General features: G+C 36.1%; 1 protein-coding gene and 1 long non-coding RNA gene across 12 annotated transcripts in view; one reads left to right on the forward strand and one right to left on the reverse strand.

Moving 5' to 3' along the window:
- Positions 1-14,610, forward strand: part of LOC129534600 (uncharacterized) — a 157,243-nt gene extending 142,633 nt beyond the window's left edge. For 5 of the 6 annotated variants that reach the window (XR_010134741.1, XR_010134738.1, XR_010134736.1 and 2 more), the window contains one exon: positions 7,967-8,147. This is a non-coding gene — a long non-coding RNA (uncharacterized lncRNA). Of the gene's footprint in view, positions 1-7,966; positions 8,148-13,064 lie in introns of those variants that run through there. The other variant, XR_010134739.1, reaches the window with a different exon arrangement.
- On the reverse strand, positions 1,436-26,259 carry TMEM168 (transmembrane protein 168). Of its 6 annotated transcripts, XM_031013309.3 has the most exons (7): positions 25,874-26,120; positions 24,987-25,123; positions 24,163-24,254; positions 19,442-20,697; positions 10,925-11,067; positions 8,489-8,763; positions 1,436-3,444 (listed from the first exon to the last, which is right to left on the reverse strand). In XM_031013309.3, exons 4-7 carry the CDS (start codon positions 20,567-20,569, stop codon positions 2,897-2,899), a joined length of 2,094 nt encoding a protein of 697 aa, XP_030869169.1. In that variant the 5' UTR covers positions 20,570-20,697; positions 24,163-24,254; positions 24,987-25,123; positions 25,874-26,120; the 3' UTR covers positions 1,436-2,896. The 6 variants fall into 6 exon arrangements, with proteins under 6 accessions (XP_030869169.1, XP_055248143.1, XP_030869168.1 ...); XM_055392168.2 differs by lacking the exon at positions 25,874-26,120 and adding an exon at positions 26,243-26,259 and having other exon boundaries at positions 24,163-25,123; XM_031013308.3 differs by lacking the exon at positions 24,987-25,123 and having other exon boundaries at positions 25,874-26,137.
- Positions 26,260-27,072: the final 813 nt, after the last annotated feature.

Here is a 27,072-nt window from a genome sequence, read left to right on the forward strand (position 1 = left end):
GAAAAAATCTCCATGTTACCTCTTTTTAGTAGAATGGTAAAGTTTTGCCCTAAAATAATTCCTTTCACTCCAAGCAACTCTTTCTTAAACATGACAGCCATAGACAAATTAGTCTCATTGTCAGATCTATTTTTTAATCTTTAGGTGAAAGTAACCAATCACTTTATTCTTCTTGTAATATTTCTTTTCTACACCCTTATTTTTTTTTGTCTTTCTTTTTTTGAGATGGAGTCTCTCTCTGTTGCCAGGCTGGAGTGCAGTGGCGCAATCTCAGCTCACTGCAATCTATGCCTCCCCGGTTCAAGAGATTCTCCTGCCTCAGCCTCCCGAGTAGATGGGACTACAGGCGTGCACCACCACGCCCAGCTGATTTTTTTATTTTTAGTAGAGATGGGGTTTCACCATGTTGGCCAGATAGTCTTCATCTCTTGACCTTGTGATCCACCCGCCTCGGCCTCCCAAAGTGCTGGGATTACAGGCATGAGCCACCATGCCTGGCTAAACGTGTACTTTTTTTTTTTTTTTTGAGACAGAGTCCTGTTCTGTTGCCCAGGCTGGAGTGCAGTGGCACAATCTCAGCTCACTGCAACCTCTGCCTCCCGGGTTCAAGCGATTCTTGTGCCTTAGCCTCCCAAGTAGCTGGGATTACAGGCACCTGCCACCATGCCCGGCTAATAATTTTTTTTGTATTTTTAGTAGCAATGAGGTTTCCCCATGTTGGCCAGGCTGGTCTCAAACTCCTGGCCTCAAGTGATCCACCCACCTAGGCCTCCCAAAGTGCTGGGATTACAGGCGTGAGCCACTGCGCCCGGCCTAGTTATTGTTTTTAAAATGTTAGCTTTGTGTTACCGTCCCAAAAAGTCATTTATTGTTTTTTGTTTGTTTGGGTAGGAGAATTCATCAAAGTGGATATTCTATAAATTTTTGGTTAACAAATTGGCTCAAGTCACATTCTTGGCCCAAAGACCATTTTTGGTTTTACTTTCACAGAAAATACATATGAAAAAGTTAGGTTTGTGGCTGTCAAACTGTCAGCTGTTTTTAAAATGTAATTTTTAGTACCACCTTAATACTACCTTATAAAGAATGCAGAATATACTTTTGTATTTGGCTTTCTTTTCTTAAAGTGAAGAGATAATGCTTTAGTTAAAGCTAACCTGCTCACAAATAGCTGAGAAATTTAAAAGGAGATTTTACTTAACATTAACTTTTTTTAAGCTAAAAGCTCATAATTTTAACATTTGGCTTTTCTACTACCCTACTGCTGAACAGAGCAATAAAAAAAACTATACTATTTTATTATTTGGACAATACTAATATAAATCCTTAACCTATAATGGAAACTTCCAAACATGAACTCTAAAACATGGGCATTTTTAATGACTACCACTTTTAATATACTAAAATATTCAATATTTGCACATTAAATGAAAAATTAATTTTTAACAAAATTTTATTTAGAGCATTAGGAAAATCATATTCAAAACACAGAAATAATCAGACTATAACAATGCTGCATAGATAGTGGTATACAAGTTCCCTGACTCTAACTTCTTCCTAACGTAAAAGTTCAATTTTCAAGTCACCAGGTAGAAAATGGTGGAGGCATTATTTCCTCTTTCTGAGGCTATAAAAAATGGCTTCAACGGTGAGAAGGCAAACCATTTAAACAATGAAGATTAGATGATTATACCCCAATTTAATTCTATTCCCTTCTTGTTATTTCTCATAGATGAAAATTTAGAATGTAATAATTATTGGAAAGGAATAAGAAGTGAATTACCTCTTAGGAGATACCCTGATCAGTGCCTGCTTTAATCAGACAAAACACTAAGTTTTAAAAATGACAACCACAATATTATGCCTAACTAAAATTGCCAATATGAATACTTTTTTACAGAATACATTCCATGTATACAAGAAGAGAAATACTTGTTTCCTTTCCTCTAACCTTCAGTAGAAAAAAAATGTTATCACTAACAAGGATCAGAAAAATAATTTTCAAGGCAGAGCATTAACTCAATGGGGATCAAAATCTTTTCTGAATACTTAAAATAGACTGAGTCAGTCAACGAGAAATTGCTAAATTTCTTCTATGAGAGTACTTTTCAAAAAGGAAGACAATTTATTGGAAGAATTTGTAGCTGGAAACATTGTTCATTAAGAAAACATTAAGTTACCCTGAGAAAGACTCTTAATATTACCAGTGTTTTCAGGGCCCCCTGACCAATGCATGGAAGAGCAACTTGTAGGCTCTAGCCTTTTAACAATACCTACATAAAGAATATTTTGATCTAAAATGTAACTTGGGTTCTCTGCCACACTGGTAATAAGTCGCAACCAAGACATCTGAATGTGATGGAGTATAAGCAAATTTTGCGTTTATTTTAGGCTGCCCTCTTTCTTTTCTAAGAGAAAGAGTTTGCAGTTCTTCAAATGGTCTTGGATGAAACCTACTGTTTGGAAAAAAGAATCTTCTGTAAGTAAACTGGTAGTTTTCTTAAAACAGTAAACAAATTTATCTGGTCTACATTCTCTAAACTATTATATGCCTAGAAAATAAGGCATTAGTAATTCATCATTGGCCATTGCAGAGCATAGACAACTGTTTTCTTTCTAATCAGGACCATAAGCAAACATTCCTGAAAGTGCAGTGTTATTTTTAACGTCTCTTATGCATTTATGGTAAGCATCTGACTCCCTACATACTTTCATTATAAAATGTTTTTTCCCAACGCCTTATATATACCGTAATTACTTAAGAAAAGACAAAGTGAGAGCAGCTACAGAAGTAGCAAGGTATTTTCCACAAATAAAAATACAGCATACAAAAAATGGCAAGTTAGTGATAATTGGTAGTATGAGTGCTTATTAATATCCCGCTTTGGGGTCCAAATTAAGATTTGACAAGTTTGAAGCCTTGTCCTGTGTCCAGCACAGTAGGAAGAAACCAACTCATTTTTAATCTTTTCAAGCACCTAAAACAAGTTTTGCAGATCCAAAAAAGGTTCAGACCACATAACCAATTTGCCAAATGCACTAGGGGATATGTGATACGAGGAAAGTGTAACATCCAGTGCTTGGCCACATCGCTTCCCGTTGGCAAATGCAGAGTGTAGTCACTCCACCGTTTTGACACACCATATACTGCTTTCACTGTGCGTCCCTTTTCAGTCCAGCAGATGTTATTACTGGAGTTGCAGTTATATTCTACCCAGTCTTTTGTAAAGTCACCTAGCTGTGGCGGGTCAGCTTCTTCAATATCTACTGTTTTTATCAACTCTGCTCCTTGCACTGCAATATACTGGTCATTAATTTTCCTCACTTCTTTCACCCAAGGGGTTGAATTTTCGCTGTCTAATACGATAATAAGTCGGGAACAGAAGGAACCATTCTTTTCTCTCCACCATTCTGTAAGTGTGTCAAGGCGTAGTGTATCTCCACCTGTGAACAAGAGAAAATTCAATGGAGCAATAATTTCTGCAGCCTCTCATTAAGAAAACCCTCTTAATCATTTTCTTCTAGAGAGAAAATACTCTTGTTTTACATGTATTTTCCTTAAGTTCTTAGAATTAAATAAGCAAAAAATAAAGTATTTAAATGACACTTTCAAAGTATCTTTTGAAAAGATATTTTTTACAACTGATTTTCAACTTGAGGTAAAAAAAATCCTTATTACTCACATAAAAAGGAATCTGCTAGTATAAATTAAGGAAATAGTTTTACATAGTTAGTTGTATTTAGTGAAAACAACTATACAGAAAAGCTAACATTCTACACCAGGGGCAGCAACTACAACTCATGGGCCAGATTCAGCCTGCTACCTCTTTTTGTATGGCCTGAAAGCTAAGAATTGATTTTATATTTTCACATGGTTGAAAGAAAATCAGAATATTTTGTGATAGTAAAAACTGTATGCAATTTGTTTCATATAATTATTTTCATAAATAAATAAGTTTATTGGAACACAACTACATTCATTCATTTATACTGTCTATGGCTGCTATTGCTCTAAAGTAGCAGAGCTGAATAGCTGCAACAGGCATCTAAACCCACAAAGCCAAAAATATCTGGCCCTTTACAGAAAAAGTTTGCCTCCCCATTCTGTATCATTGTTTCCTTCTCTTCCTCATATGTAGGTACCTACTGAATGAAAATAAACCCTATTCCTACCTGTACAAGAATGAGTTTAAGAACAGATTTACATTTAAATCAGTTTTATAGCTGAAGAACAAGGGATTAAAAAATATATATACCCAGAAAGTTCTAAAGTAAATAAACTTCTGACTACAGGTTTTACATCTCGTTATTTTTTTGCATTAATTTTGATTTTTAAGTATACTACATTAAAATGTTCATTTTGATTATTGAGTTTTTTGGCATTCCCTTATGTTTTGTGCCTGAGGCAACTGCCACCCTCACCTCATCTGGCCCTGTCTCAATGGTACACTGATAACGATCATTCCAATTCTACGAATCTATCTTAAGGAAAGAACAGACATAAGGACAAAAAATTACAAAAAAGACGACCTTCCCATTTGGGAAATGGAAATAAACTATGGCCTAAAACCTTAGGAGGAAATCTTATAACAAAATATTTACAAAGAAAATTTATTGATGAGAAAATGTCTATATTAGAAAAAGCATGACAGTACATCTACAAAAATTATAACAGCAGCTATTGCTGGGTGTTTCACTTCCATGTGGTTTTTAAAATATTTTTCTGAAAGTTTTACATTGAGCATAAGTTACTTTTACAATTTACCAGCACAAGACCCAATATTTTCCCCAAATCAACTGTCCTCTTGGTTTCACCATTAAAAATGGACACCACCAGAGAGAGAATCCTTTAGAATTGGGATTCTATCATATTCTTTATGTGTCATTTATTAATGTTTTATTAATCAGTAAGCTTAAGAACCTGAAAATAAACTTTTTTTTATTAATCGCTCTAACACTCATACATATTATCTGAGAGACACTATTTCAGTACATGGTCTCCACATATTACTAATGTGTTATTCCACTGATACCTCCAAAAGATACTTTTTCAAAAATGGCCAATGTTAACTCTCCATTATTGTCAGCCCTATTAAATTTCTCTAGAGATCAGAAGATGACACAGATTACAAGAACTATTATGTAAATTCCATCTGCCACAAAACATCATTGCCCAACATGCCATCCACAACTATTTCAATAAACATTCTTTAGCATATTCTACCCTAATTCTCTTATATAAATGCTCTTTAGATATTAACAAGAGACTTAAATAAGCAGCATTAAAGCTTTCTAAACGATTTCTCTTGTTTTGCTCTGCTTTCTCCTATGAATAGGTTCTATGCTACATTTGGCTTTTGGCCCAGATTCAAAGTACTTACATTTATCTAAGCTAATATCCATCTGATGCATTTCAAGTAATTGAGACTGCTTTTTAAAGGCTTTATTTGTAATAAACTGCTTTATAAATTATCTACATTTTTTCCATTTATTTCTGTCTCTCCTGTAATTACCATAATTGTTTTCTATCCTCAAGCAGAGGCAAAAATATTAGGTTCCATATCATGAAACTCCATAAATATAAGAAGTCTACATATTCTAACTACTGTGAGTAAAGGTATGGGATAAAGGGCAAATATAGATTCTCTTTCCCACAGCGACATTAATACTGGGCCTGCTATCAACTTGCTAACCCAAGTAAAATCCAGTTGTGATGTTTCCTATTTCAAAGTTTGCTGAAAAAACAACAAAAAACAAAACAAAAAATCCCCAACTATTAATAAATTAGCAGAGCGTAAAGCTCTTTGTCACTTAATTTGGAATAGATGAAAGCATTTTCCTCAGAGCAGAGATATTCAATACTATTTGTGAGGCAGAATCAGCCCTTGAGGACTACGTCTAAAGCAGGCCAGGGCATGAACTAACTGAAAAGCAGGCTTTTCTGGGCCTGGTTCAACCTGACTACCCACAAGTATGCGAGATGCCTCAGGCCATGCATGACAGTATGCAGTTGCTGAATTATAAGATAAAATCTACCTTTCTCAGGGAAGGGAGATCAGTATGCTTTCTCTCTCTTTTTTTTAAACTTCTTATAATAAGCCTCAAAGTTACACAAGAACAAATCTTAGCTAACAGAGGAATTCTGTAATGGTCAATTTACTGGTAGCATACTTCAAAAAAATTATAAAGACATCATTCTAGAATGTAACTGCTAAACATTTACCTAAAATACAACTCTATTTTAGAGTTCTTAAAGTCTTCAAAAATTATTCCTAATAGTGAATGAAAATTTAGAAAAACTGTGAGAGAGATATAGATGTGTGTGTGTTTATCTTAGTGTTTTTTTACTTTTCTTAGAAAAATAAAAAGCTGATATAAGTATTAGTAAACAAACATCTAGAATTGATTTCCATAGCTATCTTTAAGAAATACTTAATGAATTTTAAATTACTTAAGAAAAATGCAAACTTTTTGAAGTGTTTCTATTAAGTAATAAATCCTTCATATAAACACACATAAAAAGCTTACTTTTAAAATTACTCTCTTATAACACTTTAAAATAACTAGGGATATATGCATGGCCACCAAAAATTAGCCCTATTTTTTCCATTTGATCTGGGTAGAGTTTATTATCATAAGTATTATAGTAAGTTTTCAGCAATCTCTGCTTTTAGATCTAAAATTCTATTTCTGTAAAGGCTATTTTAATTGACTAAAAGCTTTCTCTTGTGCTCTGAGTTGGAATACACAGAACGTTATACTTTACCTGAAACTGAAGTAGCCATAAAGGTTAAAAAGATGCTTTCTACGTTGTAATTAAAAAGTTATAGGTCAAGTAAATGATTTTATAAACTATATTCAATTAGTTTTAATGTTCAGTACATCTTTTAGTCTTGTACATTCTAATGCTTTGAAATGGGTGACCCATGTTAACAAAAATATCCACTTAACCAGAACATGCCATTCCTTTATCATTATGGCTTTCACCCTTGGAGGCAACATGGTACAGTGGGGGGAAAAATACACTTTAGGAATCGGGCAGATCTGGTCTTAAATCATGGTTCTATCACATAGTGGTATGACCACAGATAAGTTACATAACAACTTTCAATTTCCATTTCATCCTTTGAAAAATGAAGATAACAGAAGTGACGGTATCTATCTCAAAGGATTTCACATAAAGATTAACAATGTGTGTAAGGTACTAAGTACAGTAAGCTGATGCTTAAAATGTACCCAATAAATATTAGCTTGTCTTTCTACTAGAAGGCCACTGAGTTATTCAATATTTATTTGCAAAAAAGAAAAATTTCAAAAAAATATTTCTCCTTATGATAAAAACCTCAGTTACAAATCTGGCATGAAATCAATGAGATCATGCTAGTTTAAAATCATCTCTACCTTAACCTTTTTGTTTGTCTCTTTCTGGAGTTCTTATATTGGCAACTCTGCCTCTGTCCTTCCATACTACTTCTATTTATCTTTTTCTTTATCCTGAATGTTTCCACTTTATGACTATTTTATTATTTATATATTCTTGGTTTAAAACATCTACACTTTTATGGAAAAAAACATGTAATTAAATCTAAAATAACTATTTCTAATCTAAAATAAGAAAATTACCTTTCTTTTTTAATGATTTATTCAATGATTTCATCTATCTATCAGCTACTTAAGGATCCTCTACTATGTATTGGGCTCTGTTATAGGTCCTAAACAAGTAACAGTTCATAAAACAAAGCCCTTGACTTTCTCTCTATTAATAGTTGGAAAGACTGACAAATTTATATATTATATAAAGAGATCTCATTTCTCTCTTGGCAATAACTAAGAAGTTTTCTATTTCCCATAATGCATGCAAACCAAAGTTATTTTATGTTTTTTCAAATGCAAAAAAATCCCTACAGAATTTTGTACCTTAGAATAAAACTCAATGGTCATTTACAATTACCCCCTTATTTTACAGATGAGAAAATTGAAGCCAACAGAAGTTAACTAACGTGCCTAACACAGCTGTGGCAAATTAGGACCAGAACCAAGGTCTCCTGACCTAAGTGCTACTCCCACCATACTACATGATCTGCTGTTTAAAATTTTGGTGAGCTTTATAACATAAATAAAACTACAGATGTGAAGGACTACTGAAATCTGCATCCATAACATTTAAAAACTTAAAAATACTAGTCAAAGGAGTTTATCAGCTTCTGAAAAATATGTTTAGCAATTCTGAAAATATTTTAAGGGAAACTGATTGTAAATCTCAAAGCATTTTTTTCCTTCTAATCACTATAAGACATAATTCCCAATCTTATCATTAGAGATTAAATTAGGCTAAACAGCTAGCTAGAGCAAAGAAAAACAAATTAGAGTCATATGCATAGTTCAGTAAACTAAGAATCCTGGAAATTTAATGACTGTGTGTGAAGTACAGATTTCTACATATACATGTGTATCTTTACAATAGTGAAACTGCCAAAGGTGAGTTTACCTGCTAGAGCCCACTCTCCTGTACCATGGGTGTGCCCACTGTAATACAAAATATACGTATCATGTCTGGGTCCATCCACTGTCCGAAGTTCGAGGAAAGCTTTTAGTTTGGAATGCAGAGTATCAAATGACAGTCCACTTGTGGAATAGTCACATCCATAGGTCTCAATCATATGATATGCAAAAAATCTTTGGATAGCATTGAGCATGCCAGTAGACCTCAAATTTAACTCCTGTACATGTTCTGGGGGAAGCAGTGTTGGCTGACCATCAGGACTGAAGTAGGAGAAAAAACAATTAAGAAGTACTCGTTCTATATCACATTCTCATCTGTCATTTATAACTGATTATCTAAGAATCAGTTATAATATAGTTGCTGCTAGGTGGCAGGATTTTTGTAAAAAATCACCCTTTCTAAAATTCCTATAGTACTGAGAATTAAGCTTAGAAAATCAAAACCTGGTTTCTAAATATTATATTTACTATCATTAAAACAATAATCAAATTAAAAGCTGGGATAATATCTCCAAATGTAGATAGTATTACTCTTTGTTCCTTATTCGTATTTTCTTACATGACGAATATTGGACAAGGCTTTTTAAAAGCAGGATTACACTGTTTCAAGAACATCTGGGTGGGGACTATTAAAAAAACTATTCTTTAAAAATATTATAACACAAAATAAAAAAGCAATATTTTAATTATATATTTATTTCTGTATTGAAAAATAGTCAATAAAATTGTGTTCAAATTTTATTAACTTAAGGTACATAAATAACAGAAGAAATTATCTATTAATAGGCATTTTAAAAGTTATTAAAATTTAGGTCCATTGCTTTATACCACTGGACACTAGTTGAAGACTTAGATTTACTCCTAGAACAAATATAAAATGGTACTCCAGTACAAAGATGATAAAGCAAGTCTTATAACTAGCAAAATACCATTAATATTGAGAAAGAAAAAATCATCATTCCTATCCAGAAAAGGGATTTCTATCGGGATTTTTGAAAACCTTAGATTTTGCTTCATGTATCATCAGTACTATTCTACTAACTTTTTTTCATTACAGTCACAAAAGAGTAAGCAATACATTAAAAAAATTACAACGGAATAAATATCTAACTGTGCTTATTACTATTTCCACACATTCTTTCTACAAGGTTGTCATTTCTCACTTTATGTGACATTTCCAAATCTGTTTCCTTCAGTTCTTAAACCTTCAACTTTGTATTAAGTCTTTAACATGAAGGAAAATATTTCCTACAAATAGTCTATTTGGAGATTTTTATGTCAAATACTTGAAATTGGGAAAAAACTTTACTTCCACTCTCCCCTCCCCCAGGGAAAGTGTGATGAAAACTGTCATCAGAATTCATTTATGGCAAAGAATTATTTTAAAGGTAGTTAGCTATAAAATAAAAATCAAAATGTAGCAACATTTACAGATCTATACAGATGTCACCACCTTTGTGGGTAAAAGTTATTTTGGAATAAAACTGCAATAAACATTTATTAAACTTCACTGCCAATCCTCTGAATTCCTAGTATTTATATGGCATTTTTCAGTGTGCAGAGTGTTTTTACATTTTTTTTTTTTTTTTTTTAGTGCTTCATACCATTCCTGTCAGATGAACAGAAGAGTTATCACTATATACATTTTAGGCAAAGACAGATAATAAGGTTCAGAGTAGTTATAATGTACCAAAAGTAACAAAGAACTAGACCTCCAGCCTCTCAGGCCCAGAGCACGTTTTACTATATTTCACTATGTTGCTTCAGAGGACACTTTCTTTTGCTTTTTTCTTTTTTTTTTTTTTTTTTTGAGACGAAGTCTTGCTCTTATCCCCCAGGCTGGAGAGCAATGGCCCTATCTTGGCTCACTGCAACCTCCGCCTCCCAGGTTCAAGTGACTCTCCTGCCTCAGCCTCCCGAGTAGCTGGGATTGCAGGTACCTGCCACCACACCCGGCTAATTTTTGTATTTTCAGTAGAGATGGGGTTTCACCATCTCTACTGGTGAGATGGTGGCTGGTCAGGTGGTTGGCCAGGCTGGTCTCGAACTCCTGACCTCAGGTGATCCTCCCGCCTCGGCCTCCTAAAGTGCTGGGATTACAGGTGTGAGCCACCACGACCAGCCAGAGGACACTTTCTTAAACAAAATATTCCCTTTAGGGTAAGATCTTTCCTTAGAAAAGTTATTCATGAATATTTTCTGGTTTCCAGCTAAAATATAAGCTTATCATATTTATCAAAATATTTCAATTGAACTCTGAAGATATTATCACTTGGAATAAAGTGTGTTAAAAATTTGGAAGAAATGCACAAGTTATATTTTGAAAACACAGTTTTGAAAAGGAGCTATATTTTATTCATATAAATATTAAGAAAATGTTATGAAGTGAATAGTTATCACTAACTATACTAGATTACTGTACCTGCAGAAGTTGGTGGGAATCACAATAGCATATCCAACAGATGTTCCTCCTAAACAGTTACCCAATTCATGGAAGAGCCCATGAGCCATGGATTCCAATGGCAAAACGATTAGAAACATGCTCAAGAAAATTCCATTTGTTGGCTAAAAGAAATCCAAAACATGTTTACATAGTACATGTACATATGTGTATATATTTACATGCATGCACACTGATTCACATTTTTTAGCTTCTACTTTCAAAAAGGATAAAAGGAACAATAAATGATCTAAAAACAATTTTCAGTTAAAGCAGACAAGTATACATGGATGAGCTAACTAGTGCAATAAATCCTAAATTTATCTCTTAGTTTTTTGGAAGTTGTGGCAAAACACGGCACATCATTTTTAAAAAAGAATTGTCAAATAACATCCTATCCAGACGAGAAAAACAAAACAAAACAAACCAAAACCACTATTTGATATAACAGAGAAAATGCCAGAAAACAAATATCTTGTTAAAACCCACATGCCTATGTCATTTTTCAAATAACAGATTCATTTACTTTATCAAAAAGAGTACTTTAGAAAGGGCTCATTTTTTCCCCATGAAATTATGAAAGTAAATTCTTAAGGAAATTTAAGACCCTAAAGCCATAAAAACTAATTCCGTTTATATGGTATAGTTTACCTTATAAAGCACTGAGCTCTCTAGATATGCAAATTCAAAATTTTAACAGAAGAAAATATTAAGGACACGTAAGCATTGTAAAAGCACAATGGAAAGTAGACAGGCAGAAGAAATAAGCAGGAGGCAATCAGGTATTAATTGCAATGAAAAAGCAGAAAAAATACTCATTTAAGTGAAAAGAAAATGGGTAGTCACTTGAACATACCTTTAGAATATTAAACTATTACTTTTTCTATATGCTTTCTGTATTCTTTCTCTATTACATTCTTTCTGTATAAATTCTTAAGGAAATTTAAGACCCTAAAGCTATAAAAACGAATTCCGTTCATATGATATAGTTTACCTTATAAAGCACTGAACTCTCTAGATGTGCAATCAAAATTTTAACAGAAGAAAATATTAAGGACATATAAGCATTGTAAAAGCAGAATGGAAAGTAGAGAGGCAGAAGAAATAAGGAGGAGGCAATCAGGTATTAACTGCAATGAAAAAGCAGAAAAAATTAAGACTCATTTAAGTGAAAAGAAAATGGATAGTCACTTGAACATTTCTTTAGAATATTAAACTATTACATTCTTCCGGTATTGCTACTGCACATACTATATGCCTAGGTGCATGAACACATGCTTTTAACACTAAGGGGTGGTTCACTTGATCAAAATTTAATAAAAAAATTAATTCCTGCAATAGAAAAATGAATATACTGCCCTATTTTGGTACATCCTATTTTGTCAATGACATAAATAACACAGTACATGCTCCATTTAAAAACACTAGAAAATACAAATAAGTAAAAAAGATATGTGATTAAAATCATTCCAAATACCATCATCTATACGCACAGCTACTCTGAAATATTCCCAGACTTCATGCAATGTATTTTTCACAAATACATATTCATGTGTATGTTTTTTTTTTACCAAAATGGGATACATAATCTATCAACATTTTAATTTAAGCTTACATTACTCTAAATCACTTGTAAAGACCAAGTGGCATTCCTATGATACATATAAAACTTTAATTAGTGGATCCTATTATTGGTATTTAAATTACTTACAGTTTGCCATTATACCAAAACTAGAATAAATATCAAGTTCTGATTATTAATGAGGTTAAGTACCTTTCACTATGTGGGTATCATCTTTGATGAAGTGTTAAATATTTTGCCCACCTTTCTATGGGGTTGACCTTTTCTTCAGATTTAGTTTTGTTTGGTTCTGAACATAGTTTCAATGAAAGTCTTTTGTTGGTGACTCTGTGACTACATTAATGCTGTTTTTTGCTTAACATGAGTTCTTAATTATAATATAGTCACTTTATGCCTTGTTAAAAAAAATCCCTCTATCCAACCATTAAGAAGATATTTTAACATTATCCTCTGAAGGCTTTATTGTTTTGCCTTTACATTTAAATCTATAATCCAAATATAACTGATTTTATGATAATGGTCCAATTTTTTCTTCTACAGAAACACTCAACTGTTCAAGCACAAATTACTGAAAATATCAACCACTCCACATTACAGTGCCACTTTTGTCATAAGTATTCATGGACCTGTTTTTGGTCTCTCTTCTTCTGTTCTGTTGTTCTATTTTTTATTCTTTCACATATTTCCTTTGGCCTTCATTTCTTCCCTCTATTTTTAAGACTCTAATAAAATATGAGATCTTCTTACCATATCCTCTGAGTCTTATCCTTTCCTTCTGTTCAGTATTTTCCATACTTCTCTTTCATGCTGCTGCTTATATATCTTCTTCTGAACTGTATCTTCCAGTTCACTAATGCCCACTTCAGCTTTGTCAAATGTTATGTCTGCAACACTGAAATAATTTATTTCCTGATCTAAATTTCTATTTAGTTCTTTGTAAAATCTGCCTTGTCATTTTTTAAAGTTTCCAGTGTACTACCATTATGTCCTGATCTCTCCTTTTACTTTTGCAACTTAGCATGATGGTTTTCTGTTTGATAATTCCAATACCTAAAGATTTTTTTCTGTTGTCTGTTGGTTTTGCTGCTTCTTGCTCTTGGTGGTGTGTGTGTGCGTGTGTGTGTGTGTGTGTGTGTGTGTGTGTGTGTGTGTGTGTGTGTGTACCTGGTTAAATTTATAAGCTGAACACTGGATATAAAAATTATATTATTATTAACTTTAGGCCTAGGATAATGATACCTTCTCCTAGAGGCAATCTGTTTCTTCCAGAGAGCTGCGGACATTACGAGTCTACATATCTTAATTCAGGTTTGACCACTTAATCCCAGGTTGAACCACCAACAGGACACAAGGGCAGAAAGCAAGTTCATGAGAGGGCTATAACACACATGGCTCCACCCTCTTCTTTCAGTGTGTAAGCGTAAAATGGGAGGTAATTTACCAGAGATCTCACTTCTGGAGGCCCTGGGCTTGGCTTTTATTTTTGCCACTCTTGAGGGGACCAAAAGTGCAGCTCAGCTTTGAAAACAGTTTCCTCTATGTATACAAATGCCTGCAAGGCACAGTATTGAGTCTTTTCATCCCAGGAAGTATGGTGTGTTTTTCCATTTATTGAAGTCTTCTTTTATAACCCACATTGAGGTTTGTAGTAATTTTAAAATAAAAGTTTTATAAGTTTAAAACTTATTTTATGTTTCTGTTCTTACAAATGGAATCAGTTCCAATTTTCTGATGATTGATTTCCAGGCTATAACATTTTATATATTTACATATTTTTTCTAAACCAGTGCTTCTCAATCTTCAGTATGCTTTTACTATTAGAAAAAAGTATTAAACAGTTTGATTTAGCAGTGAACTAAGCAAATGATAAAGTTCAACTATCAATCAATTTGTAGATGACTTAAATGAAAAGCCTGATAATTCAAAATTCCAATTAAAATGTTAATTGATAGTGATGTTATTGAATACCCTAATGTTGGTTTTGCAACATTGATGATGATATTTGATACAGTAGACTAAATAAGTAGATATTCAGGGGTCTATTGATTACAACTCATAAATAACAGATGATCTGTTACTACTTGCTTTTTATATTAAAAAATCTTAGAAACTGAGAATTTTATACTGATTGACAGGGTCTCACTCTGTCATCCAGGCTGGAGTGCAGTGGCATGATCACGATTCACTGCAGCCTTGACCTCTCAGGCTCATGTGATCCTACCACCTCAGCCACCCAAGTAGCTTGGGACCACAGGCACATGCACCACCATGCCTGGCTAATTTTTTTATTTTTGTAGAGACAAGGTCTCCCTATGTTGCCCAGGCTGGTCTCAAACTCCTGGGTTCAAGCAATCCTCCCGCCTTGGCCTCCCAAACTGTTGGAATTACAAATGTGAGTCATCATGCCTGGCCCTGTCATACATTTTTAGAAAGCAAATTTATCAGGAAAAAATCATTAAGTACTTCTATTAGGTTATTTTGAAAAAGCAAGCTTAGAAAAACAGTATTAAATATTCTATTATGATCACACACAAGTTAGTATTTTGGCAATACAAAAATTCATAATCTTAACTGAACAGATGGCAAGTATGTCCAGGGGAAGCCAAAATAAATTTAGGATGTTTTATCCGCTTGCTACTTTCAGAGAGCTTCAATTTTATTGGCCTGCAAACCTTTATTCTATAGCTTCAATCTAGAAGTCATTTGTGACTTTGGAGTACTCTTTACACCTTAATTCCAAGTAACAAATAAGATCAATTGATTCAAGCCTACAAGTACTTATTCTCCTTTGCTTCTCCAAATTATCCTCAGCTCACTATCAAATTTTAAGACATGGCTCATATTTCAGAGCAGATATAAACTGAGCACAAAAGAAGACCAATAAACAACCTGTAAGTAATGCCCTTTGAATAAAAGTTGTTACTAGTTATTAGATCTCTATTCAGCCGGGCTTTCAAGTCATGGTCAAAGTATTCAACGTTTCATATCCTAAAATTTTTCAGGTAACAGGAACAAAATTTCTTTATGCAATGTCATTTTTTAAATGTAACATTTACATAAACACATACGGCTTGTTTGTTTAGAAGCATTCTTGTATGAGTCACCTTATGCAAACCAGATTTGGAAAACATACATAGAAGTCTAAAGAAAGTAAAGCCCAACTAAGAAACAGTATACGTAAATGTGGCAATATATAAATGGAGAGACTGTGAGAAATCCAGCTTTAAGAAACCACAAGCGACTTTCAAAACTTTGCTTGTTTCAGGAAATTTAAGAACATTATGAAGGCTACTGTACAATTTTAAAGTCAAATGACTTCTTTATGTGGAAGAAGTAGGGCATAGTGGAAAGGACCCAAGCTTCGGAGTTAGACTTTTGTTCAATCCCAGCTCAGCCACTTGCTATGTGTACACGAATAAGTTAATTAACCTTTTGAGTCTTGATTTCTGGAATATATACAGAGATAATTTATGTCATGAGCTTATTCTGTAGATTAGAAATACATATGTATGGCAGTATAAAGTTAAAAGAAATGCTTTCCACATGACCCAGCAATCCCACATCACACTAAAATAAAAGCTTATGTTAACACAAAACCTTTTCTACAAAGGTTTATAGCAGCTTTATTCATAATTACCAAAAAACTGCAAATAATTTCAGTGTCTCTCAACTGAGTAAGGGATAAACTGGAACATCCATACAATGGGATATTGCTCACAATAAAAGTAACTAACTTACTGACGGCACACAGCAACATAGATGAATCTCAAATGATTTAAATAAGAAGCCAGACTCAGGGCCAGGTGCAGTGGCTCACACCTATAATCCCAGCACTTTGGAAGGCCAAGGCAGGGAGGACTGCTTGAGCCCAGGAGGTCGAGGCTGCAGTGAGCCATGATTGTACCATTGTACTCTAGCCCACACTGCAGAGCAAGACCCTGTCTCAAAAACAAAAGTCAGGCTCAAAAGACTACAATGTTAAATGATTTTACGAATATGACATTCTGGAAAAGGAAAATGTCTAGGAACGGAAAACAAATCAGGTTGCCAAGTACCTGGGGTTGGGAGAAGGACTGACTACAAGGAAGCAAGAGGGAATTTTGGCGGTGATTTAACTGCTATACAAATTGACTGTGGTAGTGGTGGTCACACAAATATATGATCCGTATCAAAAAAAAAAAAAAAAAAACGGGGGCACAGATAGTTAATATTTTGTTTTGCAGGCCATACAATCTCTGTTTTAACTACTCAACTATGCTGTTTACCATAATTACAAGAGTTAATATGGTAAGAAGATATAACAAACATGCATTTACCTCTAGGAACAGTGCTTCAAAATAAAGAAGCAAAAAAAAAAATGACAGAATTGAAAAAGCAAGTAGACAATTCAGGAACTATAATAGAGATTTTCATCTCTCTCAGTATTACAGAATTAGACAGAAAATTAACAAGGCTATAGATACATGAACACCACCACCAACCAACTTAATCTAGCTGATATTTATAGTACACTGTACCCAACAACAGAGACTCATTATTTTCAAGTGAACATGGAATAAAACATGCCATGCCACAAAACAAGTGGCCTAAAAGACTAAAATCATACAGTGTTCTCCAACTACATGGAATTAGAAATCAATGGAAAGAAATGTGAGAAACTTCCAAATATTAGGATATTACACAACAAACTTATAAATAACCCATGAGTCAAAGAGGAAATTTCAAAGGAAATTAGAAAACATCTCACCAGATGGCATAGTGCTAGCACAACGGTAGACATATAGGTCAATATAATAAAAGAACTCAAAAATACAACCTTACGTTTATGTTTAACTGATTTTAAACAAAGACGCCAAGGCAATTCAATAGGCGAAATGTTAATCTTTTCAACAAATGGTGCTGGGAACAATGAGATCTATATATTAAAAAAAAAAAAAAACTTAGATCCTTATCTCATACTATACTCAAAATGGATCATACACCTAAATGTAACAGTTAAAACAATAATGCTTTTGAAAGAACTGTGACCTAGTGTTGAGCAAAGAATTCTTAGATAAGATACTAAAAGCAGAGCCCATAAAAGAAAAAGTGGATAAATTGGACTCTGTAAAATTAAAAACCTTTACTCTTGAAAAACTCTTCAAAAATTTGTATCATTCAGAAAATAAAAACAGAAGCCACAGACTGGGAGTAAACATTTCCAAATCATTTATCTGACAAAGGGCTCGTATCCAGAATGTATAAGAAACTCTTAAAAGACAAATAACCCAGCTTTAAAATGAGCAAAAGATGTGAATATTTAAACAACAAAGTAAATGGCTAATACATAAAAAGATGCTCAACATCATTGGTCATTAGAGACATAAATTAAAACCACAATGCTATCACCTACATCTAAATCAAGGGATTCTCAAGTAGATCAACTTTAGGAAAGAGTAGAATGGAAGGTGAGAATCAGGAAACTGATTCTCTTAAAATTATCTCTGCTGACAGACTCCTTGGAAAGATTTTGTGTACCTCCAGTGGTACACACCATATCTGAAGACCACTAGATAAGAAAAAGTTTGGAGACCAAGAAAATATTCATATTTGGTTAACAGAATTTGAAAGCCTGGAATGGCATCCAGCATGAATGAGGCTGACTTGGAAAAGAAAAAGTATTTAGGGCTGGGAAAGGAGCTAGCAGGAGGAGGGGCAAGGAAGAGGGAGGAAAACTAATGCTTGAGTTTTTGACATCATCAACATAATTCTGATAGTACCTAACACCAGCAAGTAGAACAAAGTAAGGACAATATCCTCAGGCCACACCCAAGATGTTTTCCTCATTTGGCTGACTCCCACACAGGATCCCTGCCCTAGCCCAGCTGACTAGAAAGCACCACGTCCAGGCAAGTCTTCACATCTCCCTCTTCAAAACACACTTCTAGAAATCACTCAGCAGCAACAAACTGTTACAAAGCAGAGAGCTGCACCAAGAAGAGCTGACTTTCCTCTAGAAATCACTCAGCAGCAACAAACTCTTACAGAGAGCTGCACCAAGCAGAGCTGACTTTCCTTTATGCCCCACATCCCAGACTGATGTACACAGATTATAGTATTTATCACACTGTAATCATAATTGTTTGTTTACATGTCAGCCTCTTCCTCCTCCCATTGGAGACTGTGCCACCTTTGACAGACATCCTGAGATCTTCTGCACCCACTATAGTGCCTGGCATATAGTGCATAGTCAATACATGCTCAATTAATGGAAGACTGGGTTTGTTAATACTGCAGATGCAAACTCCAACTGTACAAATGTCTTTGTCTACAAGAACCTTTTAGAAAACATTTCTGGGCAGCAAAGGTACTGTGAAACCCATGTTTTCTTTCTTAGGATAACCTCTAATCTATAATTAAGAACCTGATATGTTGTTATACATCTGATCACCTTTTATATAAAACCTTCAGAGAAATGGCTACATAAAAGAAACATGTTACAGTGAGGAGTCCAGGGAATAGACAGAAGTTAAGTAACCTTATTCCTGCTAGTACTAGTGACTCTGGATGTGTCTTCTTTGGCTTTCAGTTTCCTCATGGGTATAACGAAAGGATCAAAATACAATCTTTAAATACTTTCCAAATGTTAGTATTCTAAGACTCTTTAATTGATGAGTGTTTCACTAATGAACAGTCAGGAAGTGGGAGGCATCTCAACGCTGAGTGTTCATAACATTTTGGTACCTCTTTGCTAGAGATCAAATAAATTATCCTCTTGAAACACATTCAGTGCTTCAATTCCATGAACAAAATTAAGTAAGAGCAAATATGAATATCCTTTTGAAATCAGGAACTTGACCTTATAACTTTAATTTCAATTATTGAAGCTAGCATTTTATTACACGTCATTGGGGTTGCTGGACAAACAATAAGCTTACCTGCCAGGAAACTGCTCCCAAAATCACTGTTGCAAGAAGACTGAAGAACACCAACTGCTCTGAAATCAAGCAAAAATGGCGCATCCCTTTGGATGCCATGATTCTATCAAGGCTATTGTAATCTGTCCTGTGAGTAAAATATACTTTATGGCAGTCATTTAATTTGGTATGGAATCCCCAAAGAGTTAAAAGAAAAATAATATGACAAATCATCCAGAAAATTCCAAAAATGGAAAAGCCAGGTATTACAAAATACCAGAGGTGAGTGTCTCTAAGTTTGAATGCTGAAAGAATAAAAAATGTAAGCTCAATCATTCCAGCAAAAACGACTGAAAGTCTTCTGCAAATTCTTCCACGGTACAAAAAGGGTTTCCATCTTTCAGTTACTGAAAGTCCACTAAAATAAATGTCAAGGAAAGGATCAGTTATCAGGCAAATAAAAAAACACGCAAAAGCAATCGGATTTTTGGGAGTTTCCAATGAGGAAAAAAATAACAAAACTGCAAAAATAACTAAGTTTGGAATAGCTAAGAAAGATTTCATTCTCAGATCAATAATCAGCATAGCCAGAGCTACAACAAGCAAAATGACACTCAGAGACTTCTCCACCAACATAGTTGTGCTGGCAATGGCAAATCCAACAAGCTCCAGAAATTCAACTGTGGTTAGTAAAGTGGGCCGATGACGGACATAACCAGAAATTCTCTCCACCAGAGAGCACAATATCCTTAACACTATGGACGTTAGAAGCAAATATTTGGTTGATTCTTCTTTTACATCATTTTTAAAGGATGAATTATCAAGAAAACATAGGAGGCCAAGCAAGAATCCAAACCAAAGATTGGAGAGACTTAAACTTGCTGCTTCCATTGAAAAATAGTAATAGAGTATGCTGGCGATTCCAAGAACAAAAAGACCAAGAATAAAAATTACCAAAATTAAGGAATTTGCTGTTTTTTCCCATCTTACGTATAGACCTAAGCATATAGCAACCAATAAATTGATTCTGGCTAAATAGCCAAGATACCGCACTGAAGAATGCATGTTCACTTCTCTATTTACTTCTTCCAGTCTTGTCATTGCTAAATAGAGACAATGACTAAAGCAATAACGCAGTGATTTACACATGTAACCAGCAATGTGGGCTTTTCCCTCACGTTACAAAAATTAACCGCTTGTATTTCATCCAGTATATCCAATGTATCCGCAACTCCTATTTCAACATTTTCTCTTGTGGAAATTTTGTTTATAGTGATCTAAAAAGAAGAAAACAATATTTCAGAGTTAATTTTATATAATTTACTCATTATTTTATATAAAGATGCATATAGAAAGTGAAAAAAATCCAGTTTACAACCTGATTTGCAATATCTTAATGAATACTGTTTCTGGCTTAAAACTTGGCAATTTATTCAAACAGACATGGCTGTGCTTTCTACTCATCATATGCTATGACTGTGTGAATAGAACTGTTCTTCCAGAGATGGTGAAGAATTCACCTAATTCATTGGTTTAAATATCTGGTTTTTCAACAACAAGGAAAGGTGAAATGTTCGCTTTAGCTTAGATTGTAGCAGGTTTTGGTACAAGAGAAAGCTACTTAGTTCTTAAAGTGAATGAAGGACTTCATCGTTACCTCTAATTTGAAAAGCACTTGTATATATTAGTAGTAACAGCAACCATTACGACCTGCCAAATATGCCCTACATCTTTTTACAAGCCAGCTCTAGAATGTTACACAAGGTCTTTACATTGTTTAACTAATAAACTTACTAGAATTAAAGTATTAAAGTTACTCAGTCCCTAAAGTTGAGCCATAATTCTCCCTGTACTTTTATCTCTATTAAATTACTTTAATTACTAAACTTGCTTTCCAAATCTAAACACTATCTCCATAGCAAACCAATTCCTGACAAATTCCAAGTCAAAAATGAAAAACTGAAATGCTCACCCTAATAGTCATTATAAAGCAAATGAAGAACTTTTCAGTTCTACTTAAACAAATGTTACTACAAGTATTTGTTAGCGGACCCACGAAATTAAAGCTTCCACAAGTCACACCTAAAAAATGATAGTAGTCAAAAAATGATTTAACCATCTATAATAATTCTTCGAAATTTCCTAGTATACTGTTTCAAAAGAACTGATCAATGGTTCACGGTAACGCTATCTAAAGAGAACCCAATCAGATATTTAAAAAGAAACTAGGGCCAGGCATGGCGGCTCTCTCCTGCAATCCCAGAACTTTGGGAGGTTGAGGAAGGTGGATCACTTGAGGTCAGGAGTTAGACACCAGCCTGGCCAACATGACAAAACCCTGTCTCTACTAAAAACACAAAAATTAGCCAGGTGTGGTGGGAGGCATCTGTAATGCCTCAAGAGGCTGAGACAGGAGAATCGCTTGAACCCAGGAGGCGGAGGTTGCAGTGAGCGGAGATCACGCCACTGGACTCCAGCCTGGGGGATAGAGCGAGACTCTGCCTCCAAAAATAAACAAAAAAAAACCCACGAGTTTTTGTTTGGTTTATTTGTACTTTCTTAATAGCTGTACACTAAAAGGCTCAAGAGAAACATGAGAACCTGGAATCAACTCTTAGTACTCATCTGGCTGGAGAGGAATGTTACTAAAGCAACCTTAGGGTCTCTGGGAAGTTCCAAGTATTATTACTTATTTTGCTTTTATACGTTCAACAAGCACTTTTTTTTATTTTTACAACTAAGTCTATTTAAGTATTCCAACTGATTTTCCTTAATTACATCTTTATTCACTCATGTCTTAAGGTACCACATAATGTTAAAGAAAATGTCTTCCTTTGGTATATTTTGGTTTATCTTTTTAACTTGAGTGTGAGAAACTGACAAAATCTGGAATGCATTGAGTTTTTTTTTTTAAACATCACTAATGTGTGTTATAAAATAATTCAACAAATACGTTAGAATATATATCCTCAAAGAGCTGATGGTACAATCTGGGCTCAGACTACTGAACACTGCTGGACGGGGGGAAGAAATTCAAACACTAGGCTAAATGGTACCACTCTAAATCCATGGAACATCCTTCCCTGGTCAACATTCTTCCCCATTCTTGTGACTATTCAAACCCCTATTTCCTCTCTTCAAATCTGTGATACCCTACTTCTTCCTACTGCATTCTCACCAGATGACTCTGCCTCCTAGAGAGTCATCAAAAGGGAGCTCACTTGAGTTTCCAAGTCCACAAACCCACCTCTACTTATATCTCCGAATATAAGGAAAGAAGGCTGTTGCTTCTCTATCTAAGGCTAAACCTTTCAGCCATATTGTGCATCTTTCCTTCCGCCTCTTCCAGAACATCAGACTCTCCTCTCTCTGCAAACTCTCACTTTTCTTTTATCCGTTAGTATTTAAACATTTATAAATCTGTTTCTTTTAAAAACAATACCAAAAAAGTAAAGAAACAAAACAAAAACAATCCTTGCTCATCCCCATATCCTCTATGAAGCTCAATCTCGTGTCCTTTTGACAGCTGGTATTTAGTTGCTTCACTTCTTACCCATTCACCTTTCAAACCACTAAATGGTGTTCCCCACCACACAACTGCTCTGCTAAGTGTTGAAATGACCTGTAAATTCCTAAATCCAATGGGTACTTTTCACTCAGTATCCTGCATATTCTTTTTTGGGGGGAGGGGGAAGCGGGGACGGAGTCTCGCTCTGTCGTCCAGGCTGGAATGCAATGGCAGGATCTTGGCTCACTGCAACCTCCGACTATCAGGTTCAGGTGATTCTCCTGCAACCTTTGACTATCGGGTTCAAGTGATTCTCCTGCCTCAGCCTCCAGAGTAGCTGGGATTACAGGCGCCCATCGCCATGCCCAGTTAATTTTTGTATTTTTAGTAGAGACAGGGTTTCACCATATTGGCCAGGCTGGTCTCAAACTCCTGACCTCAGGTGATCCACCCGCGTCGCCTCCCAAAGTTCTGGGATTACAGGCGTGAGCCACTGCGACTGGCATTTTTTTTTTTTTTTTTTTTTTTTTGAGACAGAGTTTCATTCTTGTTGCCCAGGCTGGAATACAATGGAGCAATCTTGGCTCACCGCAACCTCTGCCTCCCGGGTTCAAGCGATTCTCCTGCCTCAGCCTCCCAAGTAGCTGGGATTACAGGCATGTGCCACCATGCCCGGCTAATTTTGTATTTTTAGTAGAGACGGGGTTTCTCCATGTTGGTCAGGCTGGTCCTGAACTCCCGACCTCAGGTGATCCGTCCACCTTGGCCTCCCAAAGTGCTGGGATTACAGGTGTGAGCCACTGCACCCGGCCGTATCCTGCATATTCTTTAAACAAATTTACATTGTTGACTTCTCTCACCTTCCAAACCATTCCTTTTTGCAGGCATCCAAAGACTAAGTCTCCAGATTTTTTTTCTTAATTTATTGGTTTCCCCTCCTCGGTCTCCTTGAAGGTTCTTCATTCTCAACCCATCCTTTGGATGTTCAACCCCAAACCTAGGCTTTTCTCTCACTGTATACTTTCTCTAAGCAATGTCATTTATTTCTATGTCTTCGATTATTATCTCTCTACTTAAGTGCACACATATATTAATCTACCTATAGAAAATGAAGCACCAGCTCTGTTCTGCACTGTTAACAGAGGTAAATACCTGGAAACAAAGTAAATGTAAACATGTAAAAAAAAAATTAGTAAAGTACAGTGCATCCATATAATGCAATATATGCAGTTACCTTCTTATGGACCAAAATCAACATGGCAGATTGTTTTTAAATGGCTAATTTACAAAACTCTTTCCCCATTCTGATCTTCTTCAAAAGACAGCCTGAGTTAGAGAATAACAGAAAAACATTACAATCCTTTTCAATCGGTTTGCCGTCACTAATGATTTAATGGACAATTATTCCAGAGGTAGATGAAAATGGACCATAGAGGAGTCAATATGCATATGGGAAAAGCTAACTAATCACTGCCAGAGTCTGATTATTTCATAAAACCTTACATACTATTCTAACCCTCCTCTCCACCATCATCTACATTTAATCCTCACCAAGTCCTGTCTACTATTCTTCCTAAATATTTTTTAAGTGTTTCTACTTCTCGTCCCCAGGGTCATCCCAATTTTGGCCACCATCATGTTGATCATTTCCCTGTATCCACTCTTGCCCTCTCTAAGAAGTGTACTTTTTAAAACCAAAATTTAGCACTCCACTATGTAAAATGCTCCAATGGCGTCCCATCACCCTTAGCAATAAAGTCAAAACTCCTTACAATGCCTTATAAGGCACTCCGTGTTGGGCCTGAATAACTCTCCTGCCTTATCTGTTACCACTTTTCCTCCCACACTTTATTTTCCAACCTTACTGACCTTTCAATTAGACAAACTGCACAAATGCTATTCCCTTGCCAGGTACACTCCTTTTCCTCCTCCTGGCCCCACCCCAGTGCTCACACCTGGCTTACTCCAACTCTTCAGGTCTCAGATAAATCATTTTCTTAAGAGATTATTCCTGCCCCCTCCCCATTACATGACCCCCATACTTTCTCTGTTACATACCATCACTTATTTCATGTCTGCATTTCCCACTAGATCAAAAGGTCTCTGAGGGTTTGTCTTCAATACTGTACACCCAGTGACTAGCAAAAATCCAGCATCAAGAAGGTATTCAATAAATACTTGTTGAAAAATAAAGACTAAAAAAGAAATAACTACATTTAACAACAGTGGTCGCCATTGGACACTTACTAATGCCTAAAGAGAATACAGAACTTAGCTAATATCCCACAACTAATAACTAGTAGAACTAAGGGAGAGTCCATGAATGTTTGGTTTCTATTTCAGCTTTCCACCAGTCTTTACTTAATTCACCCAAATTCTTCCAAACCAATTCTCTCTCCATGTCCTACCTCTAGGGAATGGCTTGAGGCATACCGTATCACTTGCATTATCTTTCACTCAGAAACTTTCTGTCCCATCTAGAAGTGTCAAGGCTGAAAGAACTACACTGGAAAAAGTCAGGGAATTTCAGTGCTTCAGTTCTGAATTACTGATAACTCTTTGAGCCATCTCATACGAGGAAAATGGCATCTCGAATATCAAACTCCTCGGCACTAGAGCAGCAACAGCAATTTCTCTCCCCTTCGGCCTCCTTGTAGCGAGATGTGGGAGGTCCGACAAGGAGCTTGGCTGTTCTCCACCATCCTCTGCCTCGGAGAACGCGACCACAACGTGGCGCCCAGTTGAGGGGGAACCCTTGCGAAATACGGAGAGGCGCTCCCACACCCTCCAATCTCCAACCACCACTGTCAACTCCTCCAGAGGCAGGTATCCTACCCCGGCCCTGGGAGGCCGACTGGGCGGAGCCTGGGGTCCGGACCACGCGGAGCCCTGGCAGTGTCTATGCCTAGATCTCGCCGCCCTGCCGTCCACCCATTTCTCCCTACCTGACTCGGCCGTCGCCACCAACGCGCTCTCCCAACCCTCGGAGTCAGTTCCAAAACCAAACCAAAAAGGAGGAGAGCAGACAAGGCTTCAGCCTGCGACTGAGAACAGGGAGGCGGCACGCCTTGGGGAACGAGGGCCCGAGGCCATACGCGCTAATACAGGCCAGTGTCGGCGGAAACTTTCTCCGTTACCGGCCCGGCCGCGACCGCCATGTTTCCGCCGCCGAAATCCGCGACGGTACGGAACGCCGCCGGGGTCAAACTGCGCGGCGCGCGTCCTTCCCGAGGCCCGGCCCCCTCCCCGCCCAAACCCGCGCGCCGCCACACACCCAGGTGAGCAAGGCGCTGCGCGAGTGTCAACTGCCCCACCTAAGGCGCCTGCCTTCCTCAAGCCAAAGTCGACTCCTGGGGTCTGGAATCAGCAGCTGAGAACAGACAGCGGGAAGACCACCAAAGATCAGGCTGACAGTGCCCATCAAGCATCTAGGCCACCGCCTCGGGCTGGACTGAACGGGGACAGGGTGGACAGGACTGCCACGCGTGGGCTGTAAATACTGCGGGAGGCGTTGCTGCTCATTAATATATATGGCATAATATATGGCTTTGTAACCAGCTAAGGCCCAAGCTCCTTAGGCCCTCCCTCAGAACCTTTCAGTTCCTCAAATGCAGGGACATGTCGGGTTTTGCTCAACATTAAATCACCTTAGCATAGTGCCTGACACATAGTTGGCACTTAAATATTTGTAAAATAATAATGTGCAGTAGGCTCTCCACGATCCATAGTTCTCTCCTCCCACTTGTTTTGCATGTGTTATCTATATATTTTTCCTATTTTCCATAATAGAGTGTGAATTTCCTAATTTTCATAATAGATGTTGGGGGTTGGTGTGGCCAGCACATCTATAGGAATGAACAGCTCTCAGATTGAGATTCTGCATATGTGGATGAAAATTTTGAGTTAGATTCTCTCTAGACTCCTAATTTTAAAAGCAATCACAACTCAACTTCCCAAATCTGTAACTAGCTCTCTGGGGAACACCAGTGCCACATTTCCAACTACCTGCTAGATGTCTCTACTCAAATATATTGTCATCACTTCCAACTCAACTTGCCTTTAATGGACATTTATATATATTTATTATGCCCCCCATTTGAATCCCCTTCCGTATTTGGAGAATTCCCCACCTTAGTTGAGTCTA

The sequence above is a fragment of the Gorilla gorilla genome, chromosome 6, assembly GCF_029281585.2.
Source record: "Gorilla gorilla gorilla isolate KB3781 chromosome 6, NHGRI_mGorGor1-v2.1_pri, whole genome shotgun sequence".
Classification (NCBI taxonomy): Eukaryota; Metazoa; Chordata; class Mammalia; order Primates; family Hominidae; genus Gorilla; species Gorilla gorilla.